The 23,584-nt window shown below is 38.1% G+C and overlaps 1 protein-coding gene across 3 annotated transcripts; it reads left to right on the top strand.

The window, feature by feature from the left end:
* Positions 1 to 3,795: 3,795 nt before the first annotated feature.
* LOC145331589 (uncharacterized) lies at positions 3,796 to 6,715 on the top strand. Of its 3 annotated transcripts, none has more exons than XM_080176336.1 (4): positions 3,797 to 3,945; positions 5,104 to 5,185; positions 5,231 to 5,426; positions 6,145 to 6,715. In XM_080176336.1, the coding sequence occupies exons 1-4, from the start codon at positions 3,898 to 3,900 to the stop codon at positions 6,620 to 6,622; spliced, it is 804 nt and encodes a 267-aa protein (XP_080032462.1). In that variant the 5' UTR covers positions 3,797 to 3,897; the 3' UTR covers positions 6,623 to 6,715. The 3 variants fall into 3 exon arrangements, with proteins under 3 accessions (XP_080032460.1, XP_080032462.1, XP_080032461.1); XM_080176335.1 differs by having other exon boundaries at positions 5,222 to 5,426; XM_080176334.1 differs by having other exon boundaries at positions 3,796 to 3,945; positions 5,104 to 5,426.
* The last annotated feature ends 16,869 nt before the right edge of the window (positions 6,716 to 23,584 follow it).

Here is a 23,584-nt window from a genome sequence, read left to right as displayed (position 1 = left end):
TGATGAAATACAAGTCTTGTTATTTCAAATATTTTGAATTTTCATTTTCTAAATCTCTGTCAGTATGATTCACATCATGATAGAATATTTTCATATTATTATCCTAGTATGATAAATTGAAAAGAAATTTAATTTTTTTTCACATAGGAATTTTATGATTTGTTTAGTAAATCTATTATAATTGAAACTATAAAATTGTAAAATTATATTTTTGGTTCAAACAACAAAGACAAGTGTCCATAAGAAGTAAGAAAGCACAGCATTTATGTGATAAAGAGAGCATAAGTAGAGAGAAAGAGTAACTTTTATGTAACTCTTACGGTTTGTGTGAATTTTATGACTTTGTGTGACAATTAAAAAGATAAATAAAGAGACCTTTTATAATGGATAAATTGCGATACGAAAAAAAAAATTGTTTTGTTCTGACTTATTATAATACATTATACTTTCTTTCTCATTTTTTTTAAGACTTCTTTTTAGTTGGTTCCTTTTAAGTTTAAGTTTTGCAGACAGCTTTTTTAATAAAAATAACATAAATTTATCTTATTAATGCTTTGATCTTTGTAGACCTTTGTAGACCAATTACAACTAAACACCTCCTATTTGTTAAAATTGCAGCCACGCCCCGTTTTTGTCTGCTGATTACCTGGACTGCATAAGTCAATCTAAATTTCAAGAATACTGTTCTTAAGGGCAAGAAAAATTTTCGCGAGAATCAGAGCTTAATAATAGCTTGCATAAAAAATATCATTTGATTGTTATTTTAAAAAACAAAGAAAAATGGTTTTAATAAGAAAATATCCATAGTAGAATTAAAAGAAGTAAAAAAAATATTGGAAAAAGTCACCAGACATTTTTAGGTGAAGTAATTATAAGAACCGATGTACTGACGGACAAACATATAGACAAATACAAAGACTAAAAAGTAGATTTGGCTTTAATAAGGTGAACTAAAAAAAAACATGTCCTCACATTTATATGATTGAATATTCTCCAACCTTGTAATGATAAATCTTGACTATTGTATTGTTTTACAGGCTGAGTGTTCACCATTTTTCTTACAAGCTTTGCTAGATGTGAAATCATAACTGCAGAAATTTATTTTCTAATAAGATATTGAAAACGGCAAACAGATCAAACCTTAAAACTTCCTAGGACCAATATTTTCTATTAATTTTTGGGTTCCTAGGTAGACCTAGACATTAAACCTATTTAACATATATATAGGATAGTATCTTACTTTTATGAAGATAAAAGTTGACAGTTTTGCTTGAACACTACTATGCCTCATCTTTTTATTTCTTTCACTCAACCCACTCTCCTCTAGTGTCTTGCTTTTTAATAGCAAAGTTTTTCTACAAGTCTTCTTTATCGTCCGTTGACTGCAATGAAAAAATATATTAAACAAGGAATGTGTGTGATATGAGATGAGAATTTGACTTAAAAAGGCATTCAATTTGTCAAAACTGCTTAACTTTACACACATTCTCTTCCTTGTTTCTTCCCTTTATTCTCTATTTTTCTCTTTTTTCCCTCCCTCTCTCTCTCTCTCTCTCTCTCTCTCTCTCTCTCTCTCTCTCTCTCTCTCTCTCTCTCTCTCTCTCTCTCTCTCTCTCTCTCTCTCTCTCTCTCTCTCTCTCTCTCTCTTTCTCTTTCTCTTTCTCTTTTTCTCTCTCTCTCTCTCTCTCTCTCTCTCTCTCTCTCTCTCTCTCTCTCTCTCTCTCTCTTTCTCTCTTTCTCTCTTTCTCTCTATTTTTCTCTCTCTTTTTTTCTCTCTCTCTCTCTCTCTCTCTCTCTCTCTCTCTCTATATATATATATTTTTCTCTCTCTAGCAACACCCCTCTGGCAATTTTGTACCCTGCTGGTTGAAGTAAACTTTTCAAGTTAAAAGTTTTCAGCCCTTAGCACAGAATAGTAATCATACCTGCACCCCCCTCCCCCACTCTGCATAAGACACACATGCATAGTTTAATCTTCTATTGTTTCCCCTTTTAATTTTCCTTTTTAAAGGGCAGTCACCGTGTTTTTTAGTAGAAAAGCAACTCTATAATTTGAAATATCGGGCTGTATGTCTGAAACGTTTTAAAGGAAACGTGATTTTCTCGGCTCCTATTCAAGGTAGACATCTGAATTTTTAGTGAAGATTCCTTTGAGATATTCCTATCTAATTCATACATTGTTTTGTCTATCTGTCTGTTACTTGGGGTGCTAGATCGATTTCAGATTTTCTTTTTTTTTGTGATTTTCTCTATTTCTATTCAGGATTGACGGATGAAATTTTATCAAGGATTGAATATGCCTTTATTCTACATATTTCCATCAAGTTTCATTAAGATTTGTCTATTAATTGCGGTTCTAGATCGATTCCTAGATTTCTAAGTTTTAGTGATTTAAACGTTGCGTGATTTTAAAGGCTTCGTGATTTCCCTATTTCATCAGGTTTAATGATTATTGTATGATACTGCTCTATAATATATTTTTTCCCATTTATAATTTTTGAGCTTCGCTTCTTATGGATGTTGTCATCCCTGTTTAAATACATTTTGAAACAAAAAAAGTATCATAATTTTTGCACATTGCATAAGTTTTAGTCAGCCAGCGAATGAAAAAAGATTAAAATGTACATTCGATAACTTCAAAATAAATTCTTTTCTTTGAGATTGAATTGGTAGGTTTTTTAAATGTTTAATTAAAATATGTTAACCCCCAAGAGTTTATTACAAAAAAGTCGATTATTATAAAATAAATTAAATTAAATTGTATTAAAACTACAATAAAATACTTTTTTTATATTATTAATTTCAAATTTAGAAAAAATATTTATTAAAATAATAATTATTAAAGAATATTTATTACATGTTATTAGATTAAGATCAGCTGAAATAAATTTCCTATTCGAGCCCTAGTTTCCTAAAGTGTACAGCAGATAACCCAATTATTGCTGACCCTATTTTCAGCGACTCCGGTCAAATGGAAAAGCGATTTAATGTATAAACGATTTATACATTATACATTCAAAAAATTTAATTTTTTAAATTTTGATTTTTTTTGAAGTTTGAAGCTTTTTTAGCTAGTAGCAAATATTGAGATAGAACGCGGAAGCTACGCACACTTTCGGAAACTAAATTCAGTTCATCTAGATTACGTGCATAATGATAATAAGGATGACGGGTAATAAATATCTGAAAATACGCAATGACGCAAAAGAGTACAAATGATACGCAAATTCTGATCATAATTTTCACGTTTATCTAAAAATGCAACATATAATAATAGCTATTAAAACAATTTTCAAGCATAACTTTTATCTTATTAGGACAACAATTAAATAAGAAAAATATTTTTACTATATGAAATTCGTGATCAAACACCTAATTGAAAAAAAATCCAGGACATAGCTTTTATTTTAAGAAAGACTAGGGACAACGAACGCCCCCAAGAAGCCTCTAGGTGTTCTTAAGGTGGGAGGGGGATAAGTCAACCGCCCTTCTACTTTTTAATTTGAGTTTTAATAAGAAATATTCAGAAAAAAAATTTTGGGGGGGATTTTAAATTGGGAGGGTGGAGATACGCTCTCCCAAAATAGTTAAAAACCTTCCCTGTACCTAAAAAAAGCTTAATTGCAAAGGAAAACCAAACAGATGTCATTTTTTAACAATTTTATAAAAAAAAAACATTGGCGCACTTGTATAAACACCTTATCATATAATAGATAATCCAGAATTATCCAGTTCAAAGGGATTGTAAAAAGAGAGGGGGTTATATCAAGTTTGAAGATATCTGAAAATAGTTATGATCAGCAACTTCTACCATCGATAATAAGCACTGGTAACTTTAGTATAAATAGGACCGTTAAGGGTCAAAAGGTATAGTTTAATTTTACTATCTATTGAACCATGTTGAAGTTTGGATGTATTGTTCTTCTGTTAGCTGCTGCCGTTCAGGTGATTTTAATATTTTCTTCTCTATACATATTGTTTTTGCGTTAGTTTGGGCAATTTTCGAATTAGATCTTGGAATTGATTGTTTTTTTTTCACTTCGGTTTCTTAAATCCTGTGATAGCGTTTATATTTTCTTCGTATTTTAATGTATCTTTTATGACCCAAAGATTTGTTATTTCCTGGATTCTAGGAGTTTATCTGTTAGACAGAATATATATGTAGTTAATTTTAATAAGTTATTAAAATCTTATATATTTAATGAATTTACTCTACTTTTTCATCAATCTAATTAACTTCAGTAATTTTACTTTTAAGCATTTATCTAATAGTGATTTTCTCAAATAAAAGGCGTTAAATTAAATATTTTGTATGGGGGGGGGGGGGGTGAGATTAAGGCTTGTGTTTCAACAGGCTGTATAAAAATATGTAATTCTTTTTTTTCTTGTACCCTTACTTCCTCGTCCGTTTATCACCCCTCCTTGCCCTTTATCATAACTTATAGTGTCTTAATCTAGACGTTTCAATGTGCTTTGCTATTTTCTTAATGTTTTTAAAAGCGAAGCTTTTCTATAATTAGGGTACGTCCGTCCGTAACGGATAGCTTTTTTCGTTAATTTAGGCATGTTAGAATTGTCCTATCGATTTCAAATGTTGCATGGGGATTCCTTTAATAGCTAGGTACGATTTAGAAAGTGTAGCAACTCTATAATCCTCACCAAAATGTCCGTACGTCTATTTTAAAAATGTTTATTTTTTTTACTTTTTTAACAACAAATTTTTATGTGATCTAATCATCCGATTGATCTGATTTTTGATATATTGATTCCTGGGACAACAAAGTACAATACTATATGCGAAGCAACTCTATAATCAAGTCCTAAAAATGTAAGTATGTCCATAAACATTATCCTGAATCAAGCAGTTTTTCAACAAATTTACTTACAATTTTGCTTTGATTTTTATACATTTATATGCTGATTATTTAGTTCTGACACTATACAAGTGTTAATGTCATTTGTCCTACCGTTTCAGTGCTTCGCTTTTATGGATGTTGTCATCCTTGTTTTTATATTATTCATTTTTGTTACATGGTATTGTGTCATGGTCAGTGACTATTTTTGTGGTTATGATTGATATAATAATTATGATAATCATTTTAGGCAAATTATTATAACTATGGTAGTTATGGAGATGGGTATGGTGGTAGTTATAGCAGCTATTCCCCTAGCTATGGAGGTTATGACCATTATGGCGGCTATGGAGGTTATGACCATTATGGCGGCTATGGAGGTTATGACAATTATGGCGGCTATGGAGGTTATGACAATTACGGCCATGGTGGTTACAACAGCTATGGATATGGCAGCTATGGAAACAGTTATGGAAGCTATGGAAACAGTTATGGAAATAGCTATGGAAGTTATGGTAACAGATATGGTAACAGTTATGGAAACGGCCATAGCAGCTATGGACATGGCAACAGGTTTGTTCTTCCTAGTATCATCTATAATACAAAGTAGAACGATGTCTGTCTATTTGTCTGTCTGTGTGTCTGTCTGTTTGTTTGTTTGTAGCGAAGGATCACCACTGAATCGATTGGGTTCTCTTTTACAGGGTAGCTTCTCATAGGTCCCAGGAAGGTTTTTAACTATTTTCTTGGGGGGTGGGACACCCCCAACCCCCCAAGAAAATTAAAATTACCCCCCCCCCAAAAAAATTTTTTTTTCTTTTTAAAACTAAAATTAAAATAGTGGGGACGACTACAACCCCCCCCCATAAAAAAAAATTTTCCCCCCCAAGAAAAATTCTTTTTTTAGAATGATTTTTAAAATCTAAATTACGAAAAATTGGTTTATTCAAACCTCTTGGGGCAAAGCCCCTAGAGGCTAGGGGCGAAGCCGCTAGTAGTTAATATATAACTAGGATTTGTCTTTAAATCTAGTTCTTGCTGTACATTTACCATTTCTTGAAAGATTTTTTTTCTTTTTATTTTTTAGCTACCTATAGAGTACATGTATTTAAGACTTCTTTCTAATTTGCTACTTTTTCATTATTATTTAACTAATTTCTTCTGCCTATAGGTATACATATATACAATCTTGTACGCGTGCATTTGATTGTTTTTATGCAAGTTTTCTTCTATGTATATTGTATTTAAATTAGGTCTTTTTAGATCTTTAAGCTTTAAGTTTCTTTCTTAGGCGCTACAGACGTAGTACTGATGAGTACAGTGCCCCTGCTCCTACCCCTGTGTACAACCATGCTGCCCCCGCCTACCATGCCGCTCCTGCTTACGATGCCGCCCCCGCTTACCATGCCGCTCCTGCTTACCAAGCTGCCCCAGCTCATGCCTACTCTTATGGTCACAACCCGTTGAGCACTTCTTCCTATGGAGCTCCAGCCTATGGAGGATATGGCTATACTGCCCCTGCTTCTTATGGAGGCTATGGATACTCTGCTCCCGCCTATGGAGGCTATGGTTATACTGCCCCTGCTTCTTATGGAGGCTACAGCTCTTCTGTTTATGGAGGTTATGGAGGAAAATGGAATGCTCCAAATTCTCCCTATGGAGGATATCTGATGAGTGGAAATTATCATCCCAGTTATGTCTACCAGAATATTGGTTATAGACCATCTGTACATGGATCTAGCCCCAGCCCTATCCGCAAGGTATACTAAACCTAACTTTTAGTTCTATGGATAGTTTTATAATATACTATTTTATTTTATCAAAAACTTTTATCTAATTTAAAATAAATTTTTGAAATATTATTTTTGTGAGATTTTAGTTTTATTCGTGAAGCTTTTCTAAAATTATCTTATGTGTCGGTTACTGTTTCTAAAAACTTTCTTATATTTTTTTGTTGAAATTTAGTATTTAAAATTTCTGAAACCTATGCACATGCTATTGCTTAATTATATTTGTTTTCGTTATTTGTAGCGAAGCTACTCTATAATTCACTTTGTTTGTCCATCAGTCCGTAACGCCATGGGAGGATTTTTTCGGTTTCTATGAAAGATCAAGCTCAGCTGAAATTTTTAGTAGATTCCTATGACTAATGCCTATCTAATCTGGATTTTTTTTTTTACATCTGTGTTCTTTGGGGTACTAGTGTGGTATCCGCCTAGGATAAATGGCAGACACCAGAGTTCAAATGACTACGGCAGTGTGAACAGACGTGGACACCTATACTATAGAGAAGCTACGCTTCTCTAGCAATCACTAAATAATAAACAGAGTCTATTCAGTTGTTCCTTTATTCAGGGTCTAAGGTTTACTAACGTTATATACAACAAACAATAAATACGCAGATAGGAATAAATAATCATAAACAGAATCAATATAATACATATACAATAGTCAGTTTGGGCAATAATGATCCCCCATCCTTGGAAAGGGTGGGGGGAATTAACAATACAGCTTAACCATAATAAGGCTGTCAGAATCTATCATTAATTTTAGGCATAGGGAGGGGGTCGGCAGACCCCTTCCCCAGGACTCGGGGGGAGGGCCCTCGGCCCTTCCCCGAACCCAGGTCAGGGTTGCCATAGGCATGGCTCACGGTTGCCGAATACCACAACTCTCCCCTCGGAAGGCTGGGAGGGGGTCTCCCTGCCAGACTTCCGACAGTGGTTGAGGCCTTCGGCCCGCTCCTTAGGGCTAATTTATATACAAGCGATAATGATTCAATGGAATCCTAGTGGTGATTTTCAGGGCTGATGGGCTCCCAACGTGGGATAGAAGGTAGAGGCTGGCTTTTGTTGGACACGTAGCTCGGCGCCAGCAGGTGTCAGGTTGGCGTGGGGCACAGCCGCTGCGGGGCCGGTCAGTAGTGGGGCATTCTGGTTGTTGTTGGCAGCAGCTGGGGCACTGGCTACCAGGTTGACCGTCTGAGCGACAGCCTGGCCTCCCGAGGGGCCGCGGGGCTTTCCGGAGTGTGGCCCAGGCCTGCCTGGGCGGTCATTCCCACTATCGGCTGATTGCATGGATACCATTTCCTCGGCTGCTTCCCGGCCGATAGGAATGGCATCCCAGTCTACTGAAAAGTCCCGGGACTTGGTATGGGTGAGCCTGGCTCTGGCCAAGGCCTTACGATACAAGGTTGGGTGGTACAGGAACACTTGTGACATCGCGTTCATAGCGGCCTGTACACCTCCTTGTGCGGCTGCCAAGGAAATTCCCCACTCATGAATAGCCTGTCTGAACCCAGCCCAGACATCCAGGGCTGCTTCTCCTTCCTCCGCCAGTCGGTCAATATCGTAGGACACGATCCCATGGTCTCCGGTGGCTGAACAGCTACCTTGCTGAACGCATGAGCCATACGACAGGCCGGTCAGCATGGCGGCCTTATACGCTGGGAACGCTAGCAGCTGCTGCCAGTCATTCAGCTCAGCCTGCGAATACAAGCCTCCCGAACTAAAGTCATCCAAGGGCTCTGTCAGCAGCTGCTTGGGTGTATCCAGCAGGGGTGGCCTCTTCTTAGGTGCGGGGGTTAGCTCTATCCAGCCTTCCTCAGCGTGTACAGTTAGGGGGTAGGTGGAGGAGCAGGGAATTTTGGTGGCGTGGCCGCTATACACCTTTGTCACGGCATCTACAAATCCTGTGGGCTCCACCGGCACCTTGTCCCAACATTCATTGCTCTCCCTGACAACATATTTATTGCGTTGGCAGGTAAGCTGGAGCAGTACATCTCCCCTCAGCACAGAGAACGTGCTCCCCTGGACACGCACCGGATGGGCCGGGTCTAGTTGCTGGAGCTTCCAGCAATTGGCCGCTACTTCTTCTGCTGCGGTGCTTCTCATTCGAGTCTCCAGGGTAAATCCGATGTAACCGGCATGTATCTGGGCCTGCAGGGGGACATCCACGTCCCTGGCCGATACTCTGGGCAGCGCTGGCCGGGTCGGCTGCCACGAACAATGCTGGGTGGTTGGTGGCATGGGCCTCAAAGTCGCAGTTCACTATTGAGGTGGGGGTAGTCATGTTGATGAAGAATTGGGCTTGATGGTCAACCAGGAACGCATCCATCACCAGGCTAGGCTGGAGGCTGCGGATCAGCCTCAAGGTGGAATCTCTCCCCAGGTGGTCCCACACGTATGTGGCCTCCCCAGTGATGCAGGACAGCTCAGAATGGGGACACTCTAGGGTCAGGTGGTCAGACTGGGACTCCACCCGTCCATTCTCGACTACATAGGTCTCTTCCTTGACCAGCAGCCGTCGCTCCTGGAGCACTAATTCATTGCGGTACAGCTGGCCCTCGAAATGGACGTCCTCCCCTTCACAACCCACCCCCTCGGGGCTGTTGACCAAGGCGCCCACCATATCGAGGGTGAAGAACAGGGGATGGTTCATCTGAAACGTCAGTGGCTGGGTCTTGCCTGGCAGCGTGTAGACTCGGTTCCTGGCCAGGTCTCGGCACGTTTCTGGATCAATCTTGGTTGGCCGCATGAGGGTGGGGACCGAGGTCACCTTGAGGTGGCCCCATACTCCACACCTAAATGTCCACTGGGACACGGTGAGTTGACAGCTATATCCCGTTGTTTCTCTAATCTTGACTTGCTGCAGGACATGTACCTCATGGCCCAAGGGCACCTCCTGGTGTAGCAGCTCCGTGCAACACATCTTCTCCTTGTTGTAGGCTGTGACATGGGTGGGGTTGGCACAGTCCTACCCTACCAGGACGTAGCTAGTTGTAGGCCACACGGCTGGGAGCAGTAGTCCCCACAGAACCATCCACCAGTGTGAGAATCTACCAGACAGCCATCGACCTCGCGCACGCGTCTGGGGATCCTCGGCTCGGGCCACGGCTGCTTCTTGGGGCTGGACACTGCTAGGCTGCTCCTGGCTAGATATAAATTTCCATTGAGCGTAATCTTTGGGTGCCCGGGGCATCCCGATACCCTCCCCAATGACAGACTGACAGGCAACTGGCGCCTGCCTGGGTGTCGGCTCCCCTAGCCCCAAGGGGTCCCTTCCCTTGTCCATGGCATGCCCAGTGGCATGGGGCTGGAGTGCGTGTGGCACAGGCTTGCCCTGTATTACGTCCCTCCCCTGCCCTAGGAACTCAGGTGCATGTGGCACAGGCAAGTCCTTATATCCCCAAATTTCAATCTCCCCAGCCTCTGGTGCGGGAGGCACAGGCAAGGCTGGAGGGTTACAATACTTTGGATACAATACATTTGTCAAATTTAACTTATCCTGGCTTGGTTGGGAATGGTGGGCAGCTGGGTTCCCTCGGCTGGCAGGGGGCGCTGGATGGTGTATGGCTGGGCTCTCCCTACGGGCTGGTGGCGCTGGCTGATGGATCGCTGGACCCTCCCTGCTGGCTGGTGGTGCTGGCTGACTGGGGGTGACGGATGTCACCCCTTCCTCTGGGGCTGCTGGCTCGTTCCAGGATCCAGGTATCTAGGTGGCGGCGACGGTTGTCGCCCCAGGCACCAGGGTGGGGGCGCTGGATAGCACCCCCCAGTCATCGCAGGTGGCGGCGGCGGTTGCCGCCCCAGACATCAGCTTGGGGGTGCGGGGGCGCACCTCTCGTCCTTCCCAGGTGGCGGCGCCGGATGGCGCCCCATACATCGACTCCGATGCGCTGGCTAGCGCCTCCTGCCTCTCTCGCTCAGCGGCCGCCAGGGCCTCCCCGTACACCGTCTCAGTGGCGCTGGGTAGCGCCCCTCCACTCTTGCTGGGTAGACTCGGTCTGGCAGGCCCCATCATGTTGAGGCTGAAGGGTTGAGGCCTCAGGACTTCTGGCTCTGCAATGTTGGTGGGCTGCACGAACTCCGGTCCCAGGTGATTGAGGCTGAAGCCCAGACCAACCCGGTTGGGTTCAGCCGCTCCTCCCAGCACGTTGATCCTAGCTGGGACGGTTCCAAACTGCGGCATTCCGTCGGCTCGGCCCGCTGCGTTGGGGGCGGCTGCTTGCTGGAGTGTTGCTGGGGGCGCGCTCCCTTCCATGTTGGCTACTCTGCTGGGCTTTCCTGAGGGAGCGCCCTTGTCAGCGACGCGTCTCCGGCCGGCTACCTGGTCCCAGTCGGCCTTGCACTCGGCCGCCGTATGGCCTGCGTAATGGCAACGGTCACATTTGGCAGGACGGTCACGGCGTGGCTGGGTGCGTCTCTCTTCTAGGCTGACCTCCATAGGCGTAGGACAGTCTCGGACTCGGTGGCCTTTCCCATGGCAGCGATAGCAGCGGCCTGGAATCTTGTCATCTGGGGCGACCTTCCCCATCTGGTGGAGACCCGGAGCCAAGGCGCCAATCTCCATTGGCTCCGACTCATCATATTGGGGCAACTGGACGCTGGCTGATCCCGTGAGCTGTCGGTGGCATCCACTAGGCACACACCCTCCTTCAGCTGCTTGGTGATCATTGTGACGGTAAACAAGGCTCGCCTCGTGTACTCAGGTACCGAGGCGATCTCATGACCCATCATTTCACGTTTCACATTAGCGTTACGAATGCCACGATTTAATTCATCTATCAATAATTCAAGGTCCTCATGGCTATAGGCCTCCCTATACAATGCACACTTTGTGGATATGTATGCTTGTATAGGTTCTGTCGAGTGTTGCCTATAATCTCTGAAGGCTTGCTTCAGGGTCTGAGATTCATAGGCTGGACGAAATAACATTTCACACTCGGCCTTGACTTGTTCGTATGTCAAGGCTTGGCCTGCCTCGCCAAACAGATGAGAGGCCATCTCCGCCGCTTGCCCCGCCAGGGATAGTAAAAGGGCGTTGCGGCGGTTTAGTGTGTCATGGGGGGGCACACGGTAAGCCGCCCATGACATTTCGAGTCTCCGGATGTGGGAATTCCAGGATTGCTTGGGCGGTCCTCGATACTCCGGCAGGTTACTCAGCATCAGCTTGCGGTACTCGGCTGGAGCCGGCTGGGGATCATCCTGGAGCCATCCTTGGAGCTGGTCGCCTCCTGGCGCTTGTGGCTGCTCCATCGGGTCAAAGGTTCAGCGGCGGGACACGAAGTTTTAAGTCAATACTATAAATGGTTTACACTTGGGGCTTTCTAGCCTAGCAGCCAACACTGTTTATCACTAGGTTGGTAGTTTAACTCCAAAGATTTAAATTAGGTGTACCTAAAGTACTTGTCACTAGTCTCTGAGTTGTAGAGTAGGCTGGTAGGTGTAGATAGCTGTTGAGGGTCTGAACTGCTGTCAGGAACTGATTTGGTTTTCCTTATCACACTATAGATAGGAGGGAGGAGCTTGCAAGTCTTTTTTTCTAAAAATATCTCTGTTGGATGCTATGGAGTAGCTCCGCTCCTGTGTGTGTGTGTGTGCGTGAAATATCCTTTCCTTGCAACGCGCTTAGGCACCGTCAGATTCGCGCACACAGGTAAAACGCGCACCTATCCCTCAATCCGCTCTCTCATTGGTCCGCTTTGTCTTATTCGTCCGTTGAATTTTGTTGTGCGTCCCGAGCTCTGCTGCGCGACCCGTAAATGGCGCTCTGTTCTCCCGGTCGCTATCTCCACACCGTGGGCGGACTTATTCAAGTGTGGGTAGGAAGGGGGAGCGCGTGAGGGGACGGGGTAAAACCGTCCGTTCCCCCCTCTGGAGAGGGGGGGGGGGGTGCAGTAGGTTTGAAGTAACTGTGTGGTGAGGTAATTGTGCCCTTTCCTTAATCCTGAGCTTATTGTTATGTCACCTCGATTGTATTTTCTTCAATTGATGGTGGGCCCCTCCCCTTCCGTTGGGATAAGGGGTGTATTTGTTGTGCTGAAGGCTTGGGGGGTTAGATTGTTTATCAATGCATTGTTATATTACATCTAGGTTCTATTTTTGGCTTTATCACAATACACAACAGATTTGCTTACCAAGCCTGTTCTATTTTTAGCTTTATCACAATACACAACAAATTTGTTTACCATGCCTTGCTCATAAATCTATTGTTCAGCCTTCACACTAGGGTGGTAATCCCTAAAATGTGATATAATATCTGTTTTTCTAGATGGGTGGCTGCGCTGTAGCCTCTCAGGATACTTGGAGTTAACGTAGTTTTCTTCTGCTTGGTACACTACACTCGTATTTTCGCTCGCAGCTCGCAGCTATTTGGCTTGTTTCAGCCTGTCGGCGGCAGGGAATGTCCCGTCCTGCAGCGCCGTGTATCCGAATCCGGCTGGTGGCGGCAGGGAATGTCCCTTCCTGCAGCGCCGCTGGTTCGGATCCTGCTATCTCTTGCAGTAAATGTTGGCCTATTTTCAGCCGTTTGCACTTATTTGGCCTGTTTCAGCCCGTCCGCAGGCCTGTTTCAGCCCTTGAGCGCTAAATTCTCCGTTAGATGTCGGCGCTTCTCGCGGTTCTCCGTCAAGTTTCGCTGCTCTCCGCAGTCTCTCGTCCGATTTCGCTACTCTCCGCAGCTCGGGTTCCGCCACACTTAGTGGTCTTTCGCTAGGTTTTGCTTCCACAACTGCCGGATGCAGAGTTAGACCTTGCTATCCAGGGTGGGTAATTCAGGTTGCTTGTGTCAGTTTTGCCAGTTTCACTGCTGGGAGTACCTTAGCCTCAGCTGCGCGTCTGCTCTACACTTGTGGTTTGCCGTAATCTCACACAGCTGTCACCAAAAGTTGTGGTATCCGCCTAGGATAAATGGCAGACACCAGAGTTCAAATGACTACGGCAGTGTGAACAGACGTGGACACCTATACTATAGAGAAGCTACGCTTCTCTAGCAATCACTAAATAATAAACAGAGTCTATTCAGTTGTTCCTTTATTCAGGGTCTAAGGTTTACTAACGTTATATACAACAAACAATAAATACGCAGATAGGAATAAATAATCATAAACAGAATCAATATAATACATATACAATAGTCAGTTTGGGCAATAATGATCCCCCATCCCTGGAAAGGGTGGGGGGAATTAACAATACAGCTTAACCATAATAAGGCTGTCAGAATCTATCATTAATTTTAGGCATAGGGAGGGGGTCGGCAGACCCCTTCCCCAGGACTCGGGGAGGGCCCTCGGCCCTTCCCCGAACCCAGGTCAGGGTTGCCATAGGCATGGCTCACGGTTGCCGAATACCACACTAGATCGATTCCTAGAAGTTTTCGTGATTTTATTAATTCCTATTTTAAAATGGAAGGCTGAAACTTTCAGAGATTAATTTTTATTTTACAAATTTTCACAAAATTATAAAAAAATATTATCAATTGGGGTGTAAGATCGATTTCTAGATTTTAAAGTTTTCTTTATGTTCATTATTCCTATTTATTTGTATGTTACAACTTCAAAGATATTTAGAGAAATAACAATTTTCTTTCGGTCAAGTAGGAAGGCTGCAAATAAAGGCTGTTCTTTAATTTTATAATACTTAATTTTAAATGTCAACGTGAAATTAAAATTTATAGATTTAAATTTATCCTTATTATCCTCTTAGAAATATTATGTTCAATTTTGAAAATTTTTATATCCTCCAACCGCCCCTCCCTCCCCAGACAGAACTATGAACTCTGGCCGCTGCGCTCGGCTTCCTAGCCTATAACCTAACATAACCTAATTGTAAAAAATTGTTGTTTTAAATTTTAATACCTACAATTACCTGTAGTATTAAACATTTTTACAAAAATGTACAAAAATGATGTAAAATGCTACTAGACTATAATTCATGAGACATATGAGATTTCATTTTCAATCTACTTTGGCGTAATTTAATTTCTTGAAGAAATTGAGATTTGGTTTTGTAATAATGTTTTAGATTTGATTTTATGTCATTGACTTTTTAAAGTCAGACATACTTTAATTTAAATCAAATCCGTAATCGAATGTTTTTTTTTCAGCAAAGTTTCTCTGTACCTTTTTTTTTACACATTTATGCATCTGCTAGTACTACTCTTTAGACCTTCTTAACCTTTGAACCGATTAAGCTCACTTTCCTACTGACCAATAATCTGTTACCAAAAAATATTTATCGGGGATAACTTCAACTTTTAACTTGGGGCGCAGTCAGTTGTAAACATAAATAAAAAGTTAAACAAACTAAACTATCATGTTTAAAAGCAATAAAAGAAAATAGAATTTCTATATATATTTATACTTGTGTATACCTTTACAGTGTTTTTAGTAGCGCAAATACCCTTTAATCAGACATGTATGTTTAACATATTTTGATATTCTGATCCATAAAAATGATCTCGCTAACCACTGAACCGATATGGTCCTCCTTTACAGTGTAGATTCTTATAGGCCCCAGGATGGTCTGAGGTTTTTTTTAACCCTATTATATCCCTTCGGATAAAGAGCCCTCTGATGTGAAGCCGCTAGTAGATTTTTTAGCTAAAAAGTATGAATTGAAAAATTTTCTTTATTTGAAGTATAAGTAGTGTTTGTTTGTGTGTATGTATGTCTAGAATTTTTCATAAAATGCTGGATAAACACTTTTTACAGGGAAATATATGAATGTTTTAAGAAGATTTTTACATTTACCTTTTTAATGAAAAATCATAGAAATTTGGGAATGCCTAATGCTACATCTAGATTGGTAATCCACTGGTAATAAAGCAGTAAAAGCTATTTTAAAACAGAACTCATGATTACAAAATAATCAACCAATAATAATATGTTGTATAATAGTTATTTCTCTTATCGTATTATAAACGGCTTTCCGCGGATATAGAATGTACAATTATAAGATTAAAACTAGTTTTTTTAGCCCCGAGGTGCCGGAGGCACCGGCTAAAAAAACTGGTTTTAATCTTATGATTGTACATTTCTATATTCGTAGAAAACTGGATATAATACGATGCTAGACATAGTTTTTTCGTATGGATGAGAACCGGTTCCTATCCACCGGATTCGAATGAATACGAGAAAAAATATTAATGATACATTTTTTTGTGACTGCTTGAAACAAATTTAACATACAGGTGTGTCCAACAATTGTTCCTAAATTGTACAATGTACATATATATTGCAGACATATTTGTTAAACACAAAGAAAATTATCTTTAGGTTTTATTGCAAGTAAAATATCTGTTTTCTAGGCAGATGCTTACATAGATAAATATAAACAAGGATGACAACATCCATAAAAGCGAAGCTCTGAAATGGAAGGACAAACGAACATTAACACTTGTAGATTGTCAGAACTGAATTAGCAGAATATTAATGCATCAGTACAAACTATATTTTAAGAAAATTTGTTGCAAAACTGCATAAATAGATGATACTGTTTAAGGACATACTTACATTTTTGGGACTTGTTTTATAGAGATGCTTTGCTTATGACAGTGTACCTTGTTGTAATAGGAATCAGTTTTCAAAAAATCAGAAGAATCGGATAATTTTAACATACAAAAATTAGTTGTCAAAAAAGTTAAAAATCGACATGTTTAAAATGGACGTACGGACATTCTGGTATTGTTTATAGAGTTGCTACGCTTTCTTAATTGTACCTAACTACTATAGGAATCATCATGCAAAGTTTGGAATCGATAGGACAATTCTAACCTGTTTTAATTAACGAAAAGAGCTAACTCTCTGTGACGGACGGACGGACGGACGTACGGACGGACCGACCCTAATTATAGAAAAGCTTCCCTTTTAATAAAGGGATAGATAAATATTGTATAGGTATAGAAATATTTGGATATATAGAGAAATAAAAGGACTGAGAGGTAATAACCAGACAGATAGAAAGATAAACAGTTCAAAAGATAAGGTAAAATTTATTATTAGATTAGCAAAGTAGATTTATGTGGACATTTAATAGAAAAATAGTTAAATAAAGTCCTCATTAATAATTTCAGTTTGATATTAGGAAAGCATTTAATTTTAGCATTTACTAACTGATAAAAGTTTAAAGGGATGGATAGATTGAAGAATATATGAGTAGATGGATGCAAAAAGGTGTATATTATGAATAAATAACTATAAATATAGACAATAACACAAAAAATATGAATTTTACATATTTATTCAGACAAAACAAGTTGTTATAAAAGTAAAGTTAAAAAGATTTTAAAAACGTTTTGGAAGATTTTTTTTTTGTAGAAATAAATAGATAGATAGTATGGTTAAGCAGATAGATGATAAATAGATAGATAGCAGGGTTAATATATGGCAGAGTTAAGCAGATAGTGATAAATAGATAGATATTAGGGTGGGTTAAGCTGATATATGATAAATAGATAGATAGTAGGGTGGGTTAAGCTGATATATGATAAATAGATAGATAGTAGGGCTAAGTAGACAGATGATAAATAGATATATAGCAGGGTTAATATATAGCAGAGTTAAGCAAATAGTGATAAATAGATAGATATTAGGATTTTGCAGATAGTTGGTTAATAGATAGATAGCAGGGTCAAACAGATAAATGATAAATAGATAGATAGTAGGGTGGGTTAAGCTGATATATGATAAATAGATGGATAATATGGTTAAACAGATAGATCATAAATAGATGGATAGTATAGTTAAGTAGATAGATAATAAATAGATAGATGGGAGGGTTAGGCAGATAGATGATAAATAGATAGATAGTATGGTTAAACAGATAGATCATAAATAGATGGATAGTATAGTTAAGCAGATAGATGATAAATAGATAGATATTATGGTTAAGCTGATAGATGATAAATAGATAGATAGCAGGGTTAATATATGGCAGAGTTAAGCAGATAGTGATAAATAGATAGATATTAGGTTTAAGCATATAATTGATTAATAGATAGATAGCAGGATTAAGCAGATAGATGATTAATAGATAGATAGGAGGTTTAAACTGATAGATGATAAATAGATAGATAGTAGGGTGGGTTAAGCTGATATATGATAAATAGATGGATAATATGTTTAAACAGATAGATCATAAATAGATGGATAGTATAGTTAAGCAGATAGATGATTAATATATAGATAGTAGGGTTAAGTAAATAGATGATAAATAGATAGATAGTATGGTTAAGTAGATAGATGATATAAATAGATAGATAGCAAAGTAAAGTATATATGATAAATAGATAGATAGTAGGGTTAGGCAGATAGATGATTAATAGATAGATAGGAGGGTTAAACAGATAGATGATAAATAGATAGATAGTAGGGCTAATATATGGCAGAATTAAGCAGATAGTGATAAATAGATAGATAGTAGGTTTAAGCAGATAGTTGATTAACCCTTAACGGTCGGGGGGGGGGGGCGTTGAACGTATTAAAATTTCATAAAGATCCGCCGCTGTTTTCCCGCCGACTGCGGCGGCTGGCAGCTGCCAAGTACAGCTGCGGCCGCTGAAATTTATATTTTGAAATTTCTGATGTAAAATTTACATAAAGATAAACATTTTCTGGAAAAAAATTGTTCTTCTAGCTTCACAAATAAGAAAATTACAGCCGTTTGAAATTTTTAAGTAAAAAAAGACCTAAAAACAAAGGTTGTTAAATAAAAGGGTGAAGGAAGCGAAAATTGACTTAGACTTATGAAAGGTCGGAAATTCATTATCAAACAGGGGACTTGCACAAAAAATTTTAGCCATCTAGCTCTAACAGGAACTGAGATAATTAGGGGGGGCATTGAAAGCCCCCCCCCCCGCCCCTCCAAACCGATTAAGGTGCAGCAAGGAGCCCGACTGTAAAAGGTTAATAGATAGATAGTATGGTTAAGTTGATAGATGATAAATAGATAAATAGTAGGGTTAAGCATAGATATGATGAATAGATAGATAGAGCAAAGTCTAGTAAAGGTCCCAAAGGAATTGTATATCATATTTTACATGTTAGGAATACACTTTGTGCACTATGGGATACAACTTTATAATTTTTGGACAAACACAAAATTTTTTTTAAAGCAATTATATAAATTATTTAATACTTGTATAAAATATACTTTTAGCCAATAAATGGTTGACTTTTTCAAATTCAATTCGATGTTATGTTGATTACGATGCTTCCAAATAACAGTTTATTTTTTTGCACCAAATGTCTTGAAATATGCTAAACTCAATCTACGAAAATATATTTGAATTTTTAGTTAATTTGGTTTGTCACAATTTACGGAAATAGCATACAGTAAAAGTAGATCTGCAGCTTTCAGAAAAAAATTAATTATTTGTTTAATTATATATTTTGTCTTTTAAAGTCCACTGTGAATTATAAGAAAGATATTTATATCCAAACACTATAATAAGGGAAAATAAATACTATTTAATTTACCACAATACATTGTAGTTCAGATACACAAAAGATATAAAAAAAACATCTTGTTTTTGTAGTATTTTTTCTTTCTTAAAATTATTATCTGTAAAAAATATATAAAAGCTTAAAGATCCATTTTGTTAGAAGGCTCCTTGAACTTGGCAGATCTATTGAGCCGTCAAGGACTTTGCTTACAAAGATGGGAGGAGTGGGCAGTAGAAAACCACCCCAAAAACCTTAATTTAGAAATGAAAAAGGCTTAAACTATCCCAGGATTAACCTAGAGCTTCTCAAAAACGATAATAAGGGTCAGTAATTACCACGATCTCCTTTCATTTTAAAAAGAAAAAGTAAAAGAGTGTAATTCTTATTATGTCTTACTAATTAGATAATGGGTACTTCAATAAATACGTCAATTTGCTACGGTAAAAATAACTTATATACTCTCATTAATCATTGAATAAATAATGAATGTAACTAAAAAATAAACGATGTTCCTTAACAAATTTGTCATTGCAGTACAATTTTTCTCGACAATATCTTAACATATATGTCGAGAGTGTAATATGTAGTTGCTTCGCATCATTTAAATTATCTATATATACGTCAATATATACATCTATATCTGCAATAAATATGTATAGATAACTACCCCATGAAATAATATAGAATGGAAGCTGAAGCACATTAAAGTAAATCAAAACAATGAAAACACTTGAAATTTTAAGGCAATTTTTTATTGTAAGTGATGTAAATTACTTAGAATAAGAAATTTTTGGTGTATTAAGTTTATATATTGAGATGAATGTGATGCAGTTAAATTCCTTTTTTTGCTTGCAAAATACAAGCTGCCACAGGCAGTATTTAACAATATCTTCATTTCTTAATCTATTCAATAGTGTTTCTGACTGTACTTCTGTCCCCATCACTTCACTTATCTTCACCCCTTCCTCCTTTATAATTTTGCTTCTTATTTAAATAGTTTCGCTACTATTGAATGTAATCGTCCTTTTTAATGTTTTTTGTTGTTGTTCTGACTACCCAGTTCAGATCAAGCTACCTGACACCTAATCTGTAATTATCTGTGAGGTGCCCATACATAGTTAATTGGGTCTATTATTCTGCAGAACATCTTAAGGATTGATGGTCATAAGTATTGCAAAATTACAAATTAACCCTTTACTGCTGATCACTTTTAACAAATATAATCTACATTTTATGGAACATATATTCTAAACTTGATTAATAAACTTGATAGTTAGTATACTTTTGAAAAGTATAAGGGTTTTACAATACATAACCAAAGGGTTAAATTATTCAGTACAGGTTTTTATCCGTTACCAATGGGTTAAATGGTATATCTAGTATACGTTTTGATGTGATGCACATTTTAAAAAGAACTTAAGAGGTTTTTGTAACAATTTTTCCATCTGCAAAGGGTTAAATTATCCAGTATAAGTTTGTGAGTTTGGTAAGTATAATGAGTTCACCAATATATTGGAAGAACAGTTCTTCACAGTCATTAGATAAAAACATAGAAAACTCTTTAGAAATTATTTTCAACTATTTAAAAACTTTTTTTCTATTATAAGGAGGCTGTAAGATGAGTGCTGGTGTGTTTTATTTAATACATTAATTTTAATGGTTTAGTATGCTTATTTTTAATATTATGAAAGAACTTTCACGACAAAGGATATACTTATAGGATATACGTGGATATCTTGACAGGGGAAAATTTGTCGTCAATTTAACTTGATTATATGGATCTCATTTATTGTTCAGTTTGTTCATTCAGTAGAAGGAGAGGAGATGGGACAAAGGGGGTGGAAGGGTGTATTTTTATTGCAGCCAGCTGCGAGCATCAATTTATCTGAGTACATGAATATCTGGTGCAACATCAAAGTAATAATATAACGATTAACAAGATAGCAGTGAGTGAGTATTGTGTCAAAAAAAATCATAACAAAGTACCAAGTCAATCATAGAAACCCCCTTCTTCACTTAAACTAAAACATCGGTTGGGGGAAAGTGTTACTCCAGGTCAGGTCAGGTCAGCTTATGATTGGTCATGGGTAGCTCCGCAGTGTTAGGGCCTCGCATGTTTTTTACCTTGCCCAGTAGAAAGCACTAAAAAACCTCAATTTAAATGGTAGAATCTTAAAATCAAAATCAATAAAAAACAAAGTTATTTTTTAAACAATAAGATTATAAAAAAGCTAAAGCAGGAGAAAAAAAATACGTAAAAAATAGGAACTGGAAAAGGATATAATTGCAATTATCCCAATGTGTCTCTTGGTGCTGGTTAATCTGGTTCTATGACTATTGTTACTTTCCAAATATTACCTGACCATCTAATTAGCCCAAGCTGTTAAATCTCTGAAACCAGAGATATGGATTATAAAGAAATACCTATCTTGTCTTCTTTCTACTAGAGGCCACCAGGGACAATTTGAGTTGGGGGATGTGGGATCACAGACTATCTGCATTATAAACTTTAGTTTTAAAATGAAAAATAACAGTGTTTTGGGGGTTTTAGTTAAGCAAAGCTATCCTGAAAAGAGTAAGCACATCAGTTTATCGGTTAGCGAGATCCTTCGGTACAGACAGACACAGATTCTGTTACTTTTATATAAGAATGAAGTGTATTTTTTATAGTATTTAATTTTTATAAATAGAATTCAACAACTTTTAATCAGAATGTTCTACATACTTTCTCATTGCTGAAAATTTTAAGCAGTGTTTTCTGATTATTAAATTTTCTTTTAAAAATCTATTCCATTCCATGATTTTCTCTATTTTTTTTACATATAACTAACCTATAGGCTGTTAATTCTCTTCTAATAATTACTTTTTCACGTAATGTTCTTTTTATGTGCTCCTCTTTCTGCGGGTATCGCATGATCCTTTATACTAAAACTAGCGGATTCACCCCCAGCCTCTAGGGGCTTTGCCCCAAGAGGTTTGATCAAACCAATTTTTCGTTTTTTAGATTTAAAAGAAAAATTTAATTTTTTTTTGTGGTGGGGTATTTTTTTTTTTTTTTTTTTGGCGGGGGGGTTTAGGGTGTCCCATCCCTAAAGAATGTTATTATAAACCTTCCCAGGACCTATGTGAAGCTACCCTGTAAAGGAAAACCCAATCGGTTCAGCGGTTAGCGAGATCCTTCGCTACAAACAAACAAACAAACAGACAGACCAGACTGATAGTTTTAAAACTTTTTAGGGAATCTTAATATTTATCCAGGGAAGGTTTTATGTTATAAGAAAGGGGAGTATCCCAGAAATTAGGCCCCAAGAAAGAAAAATCTATTCTTTGATTATAATTGTATGAGGTGGGTTATCCACAACTTTCTTGGGATTAAGCCCTTAGAAACTATGGACAAAGCAACAGTTAGTGAAATGAAACCAGAGAAAAATATGTAAAATGAATTTATTGTAAGGATGAAATAAACTACCATATGGGATAATCTGCCTTTGTTAGTTAATAACTATTGCAGCAGGGGAATGAACCAGATGGCCAAAATAAACCTAAAGAGTAGCTTTGCCACTAAAAAGTTGCTGAACTTATAACTTTTCAAGTGTATTTATTTACTCTCTTAAACATTTGTAGATCTATCAAAAATACAATTTCTATATTTTCTTTTTTTCTATATTAGGATTGATTGTTATATAACGTAAAATATTTTTTCAAAAGCGAAGATTTTCTATAATTGTTTTAAAACAAAGCTTTTCTATATTTAGGGTCTGTAATCTGTAGTTCGCCCGTCCATCCGCAAGTTCTTAACTGTTAGCTCTTTTCGTTAATTAGGCATGCAAGAATTGTTATATTGATTTCAAACAACAAATAATAACTCCTTTAACAGTGAAGCATATCTATAATCAAATCCTAAAAATGTAAGTCTGTCATCTAAATCCAGTATTTGAGAAATTTATTTATTTATTTCTGTTAATATTCTTCCAAATATGACCATTTACAAGTGTTAATGTTCGTTTGTTCTACGGAATGATTTCAGTGTTTTGCTATTATGGCTGTTGTCATCCATATTTATCTATGTAATCGGGTCAAAGCAGCTAACAATCTTTTTTTTGTTTTTAAACTTTATTCAAGCGCTGAGAAAACGGGACCAAAAGTAATTATTATCATTTACATTCTCTTTATCTACCTTTGCAGAGGTGCTTTGTCTCCTGGCTAATTTACACTTTTAACTTACATACAAATATAAAATGTAGAAAATTCTTGCATATTACAATAAAGAAACCTTCATTCTCATTTAAAACTGCAGTGGATAGTTTCTAATATTTGGAGTTCCTACATTTCAGCAAATAATACATCTGAAAGGCATAGCGGTCTGTTGATGCAGCACTAAAAACAATCCACCAGTGACGTGCACAGGATATTGGCAAAATTTTTAAAAACCACCCTTAAACGAAAATCAATGGGGGTGTCAGAGGTAACGAGCTTTAAGAGGTTTATTACAGAAAACAAGAGGGGT

This window comes from Acartia tonsa, chromosome 11 (genome assembly GCF_053477335.1).
Source record: "Acartia tonsa isolate MP-2025a chromosome 11, ASM5347733v1, whole genome shotgun sequence".
Lineage (NCBI taxonomy): Eukaryota > Metazoa > Arthropoda > Copepoda > Calanoida > Acartiidae > Acartia > Acartia tonsa.
Note: the sequence above shows the minus strand (reverse complement) of the source record. Positions and strands in the feature narration are given on the sequence as shown.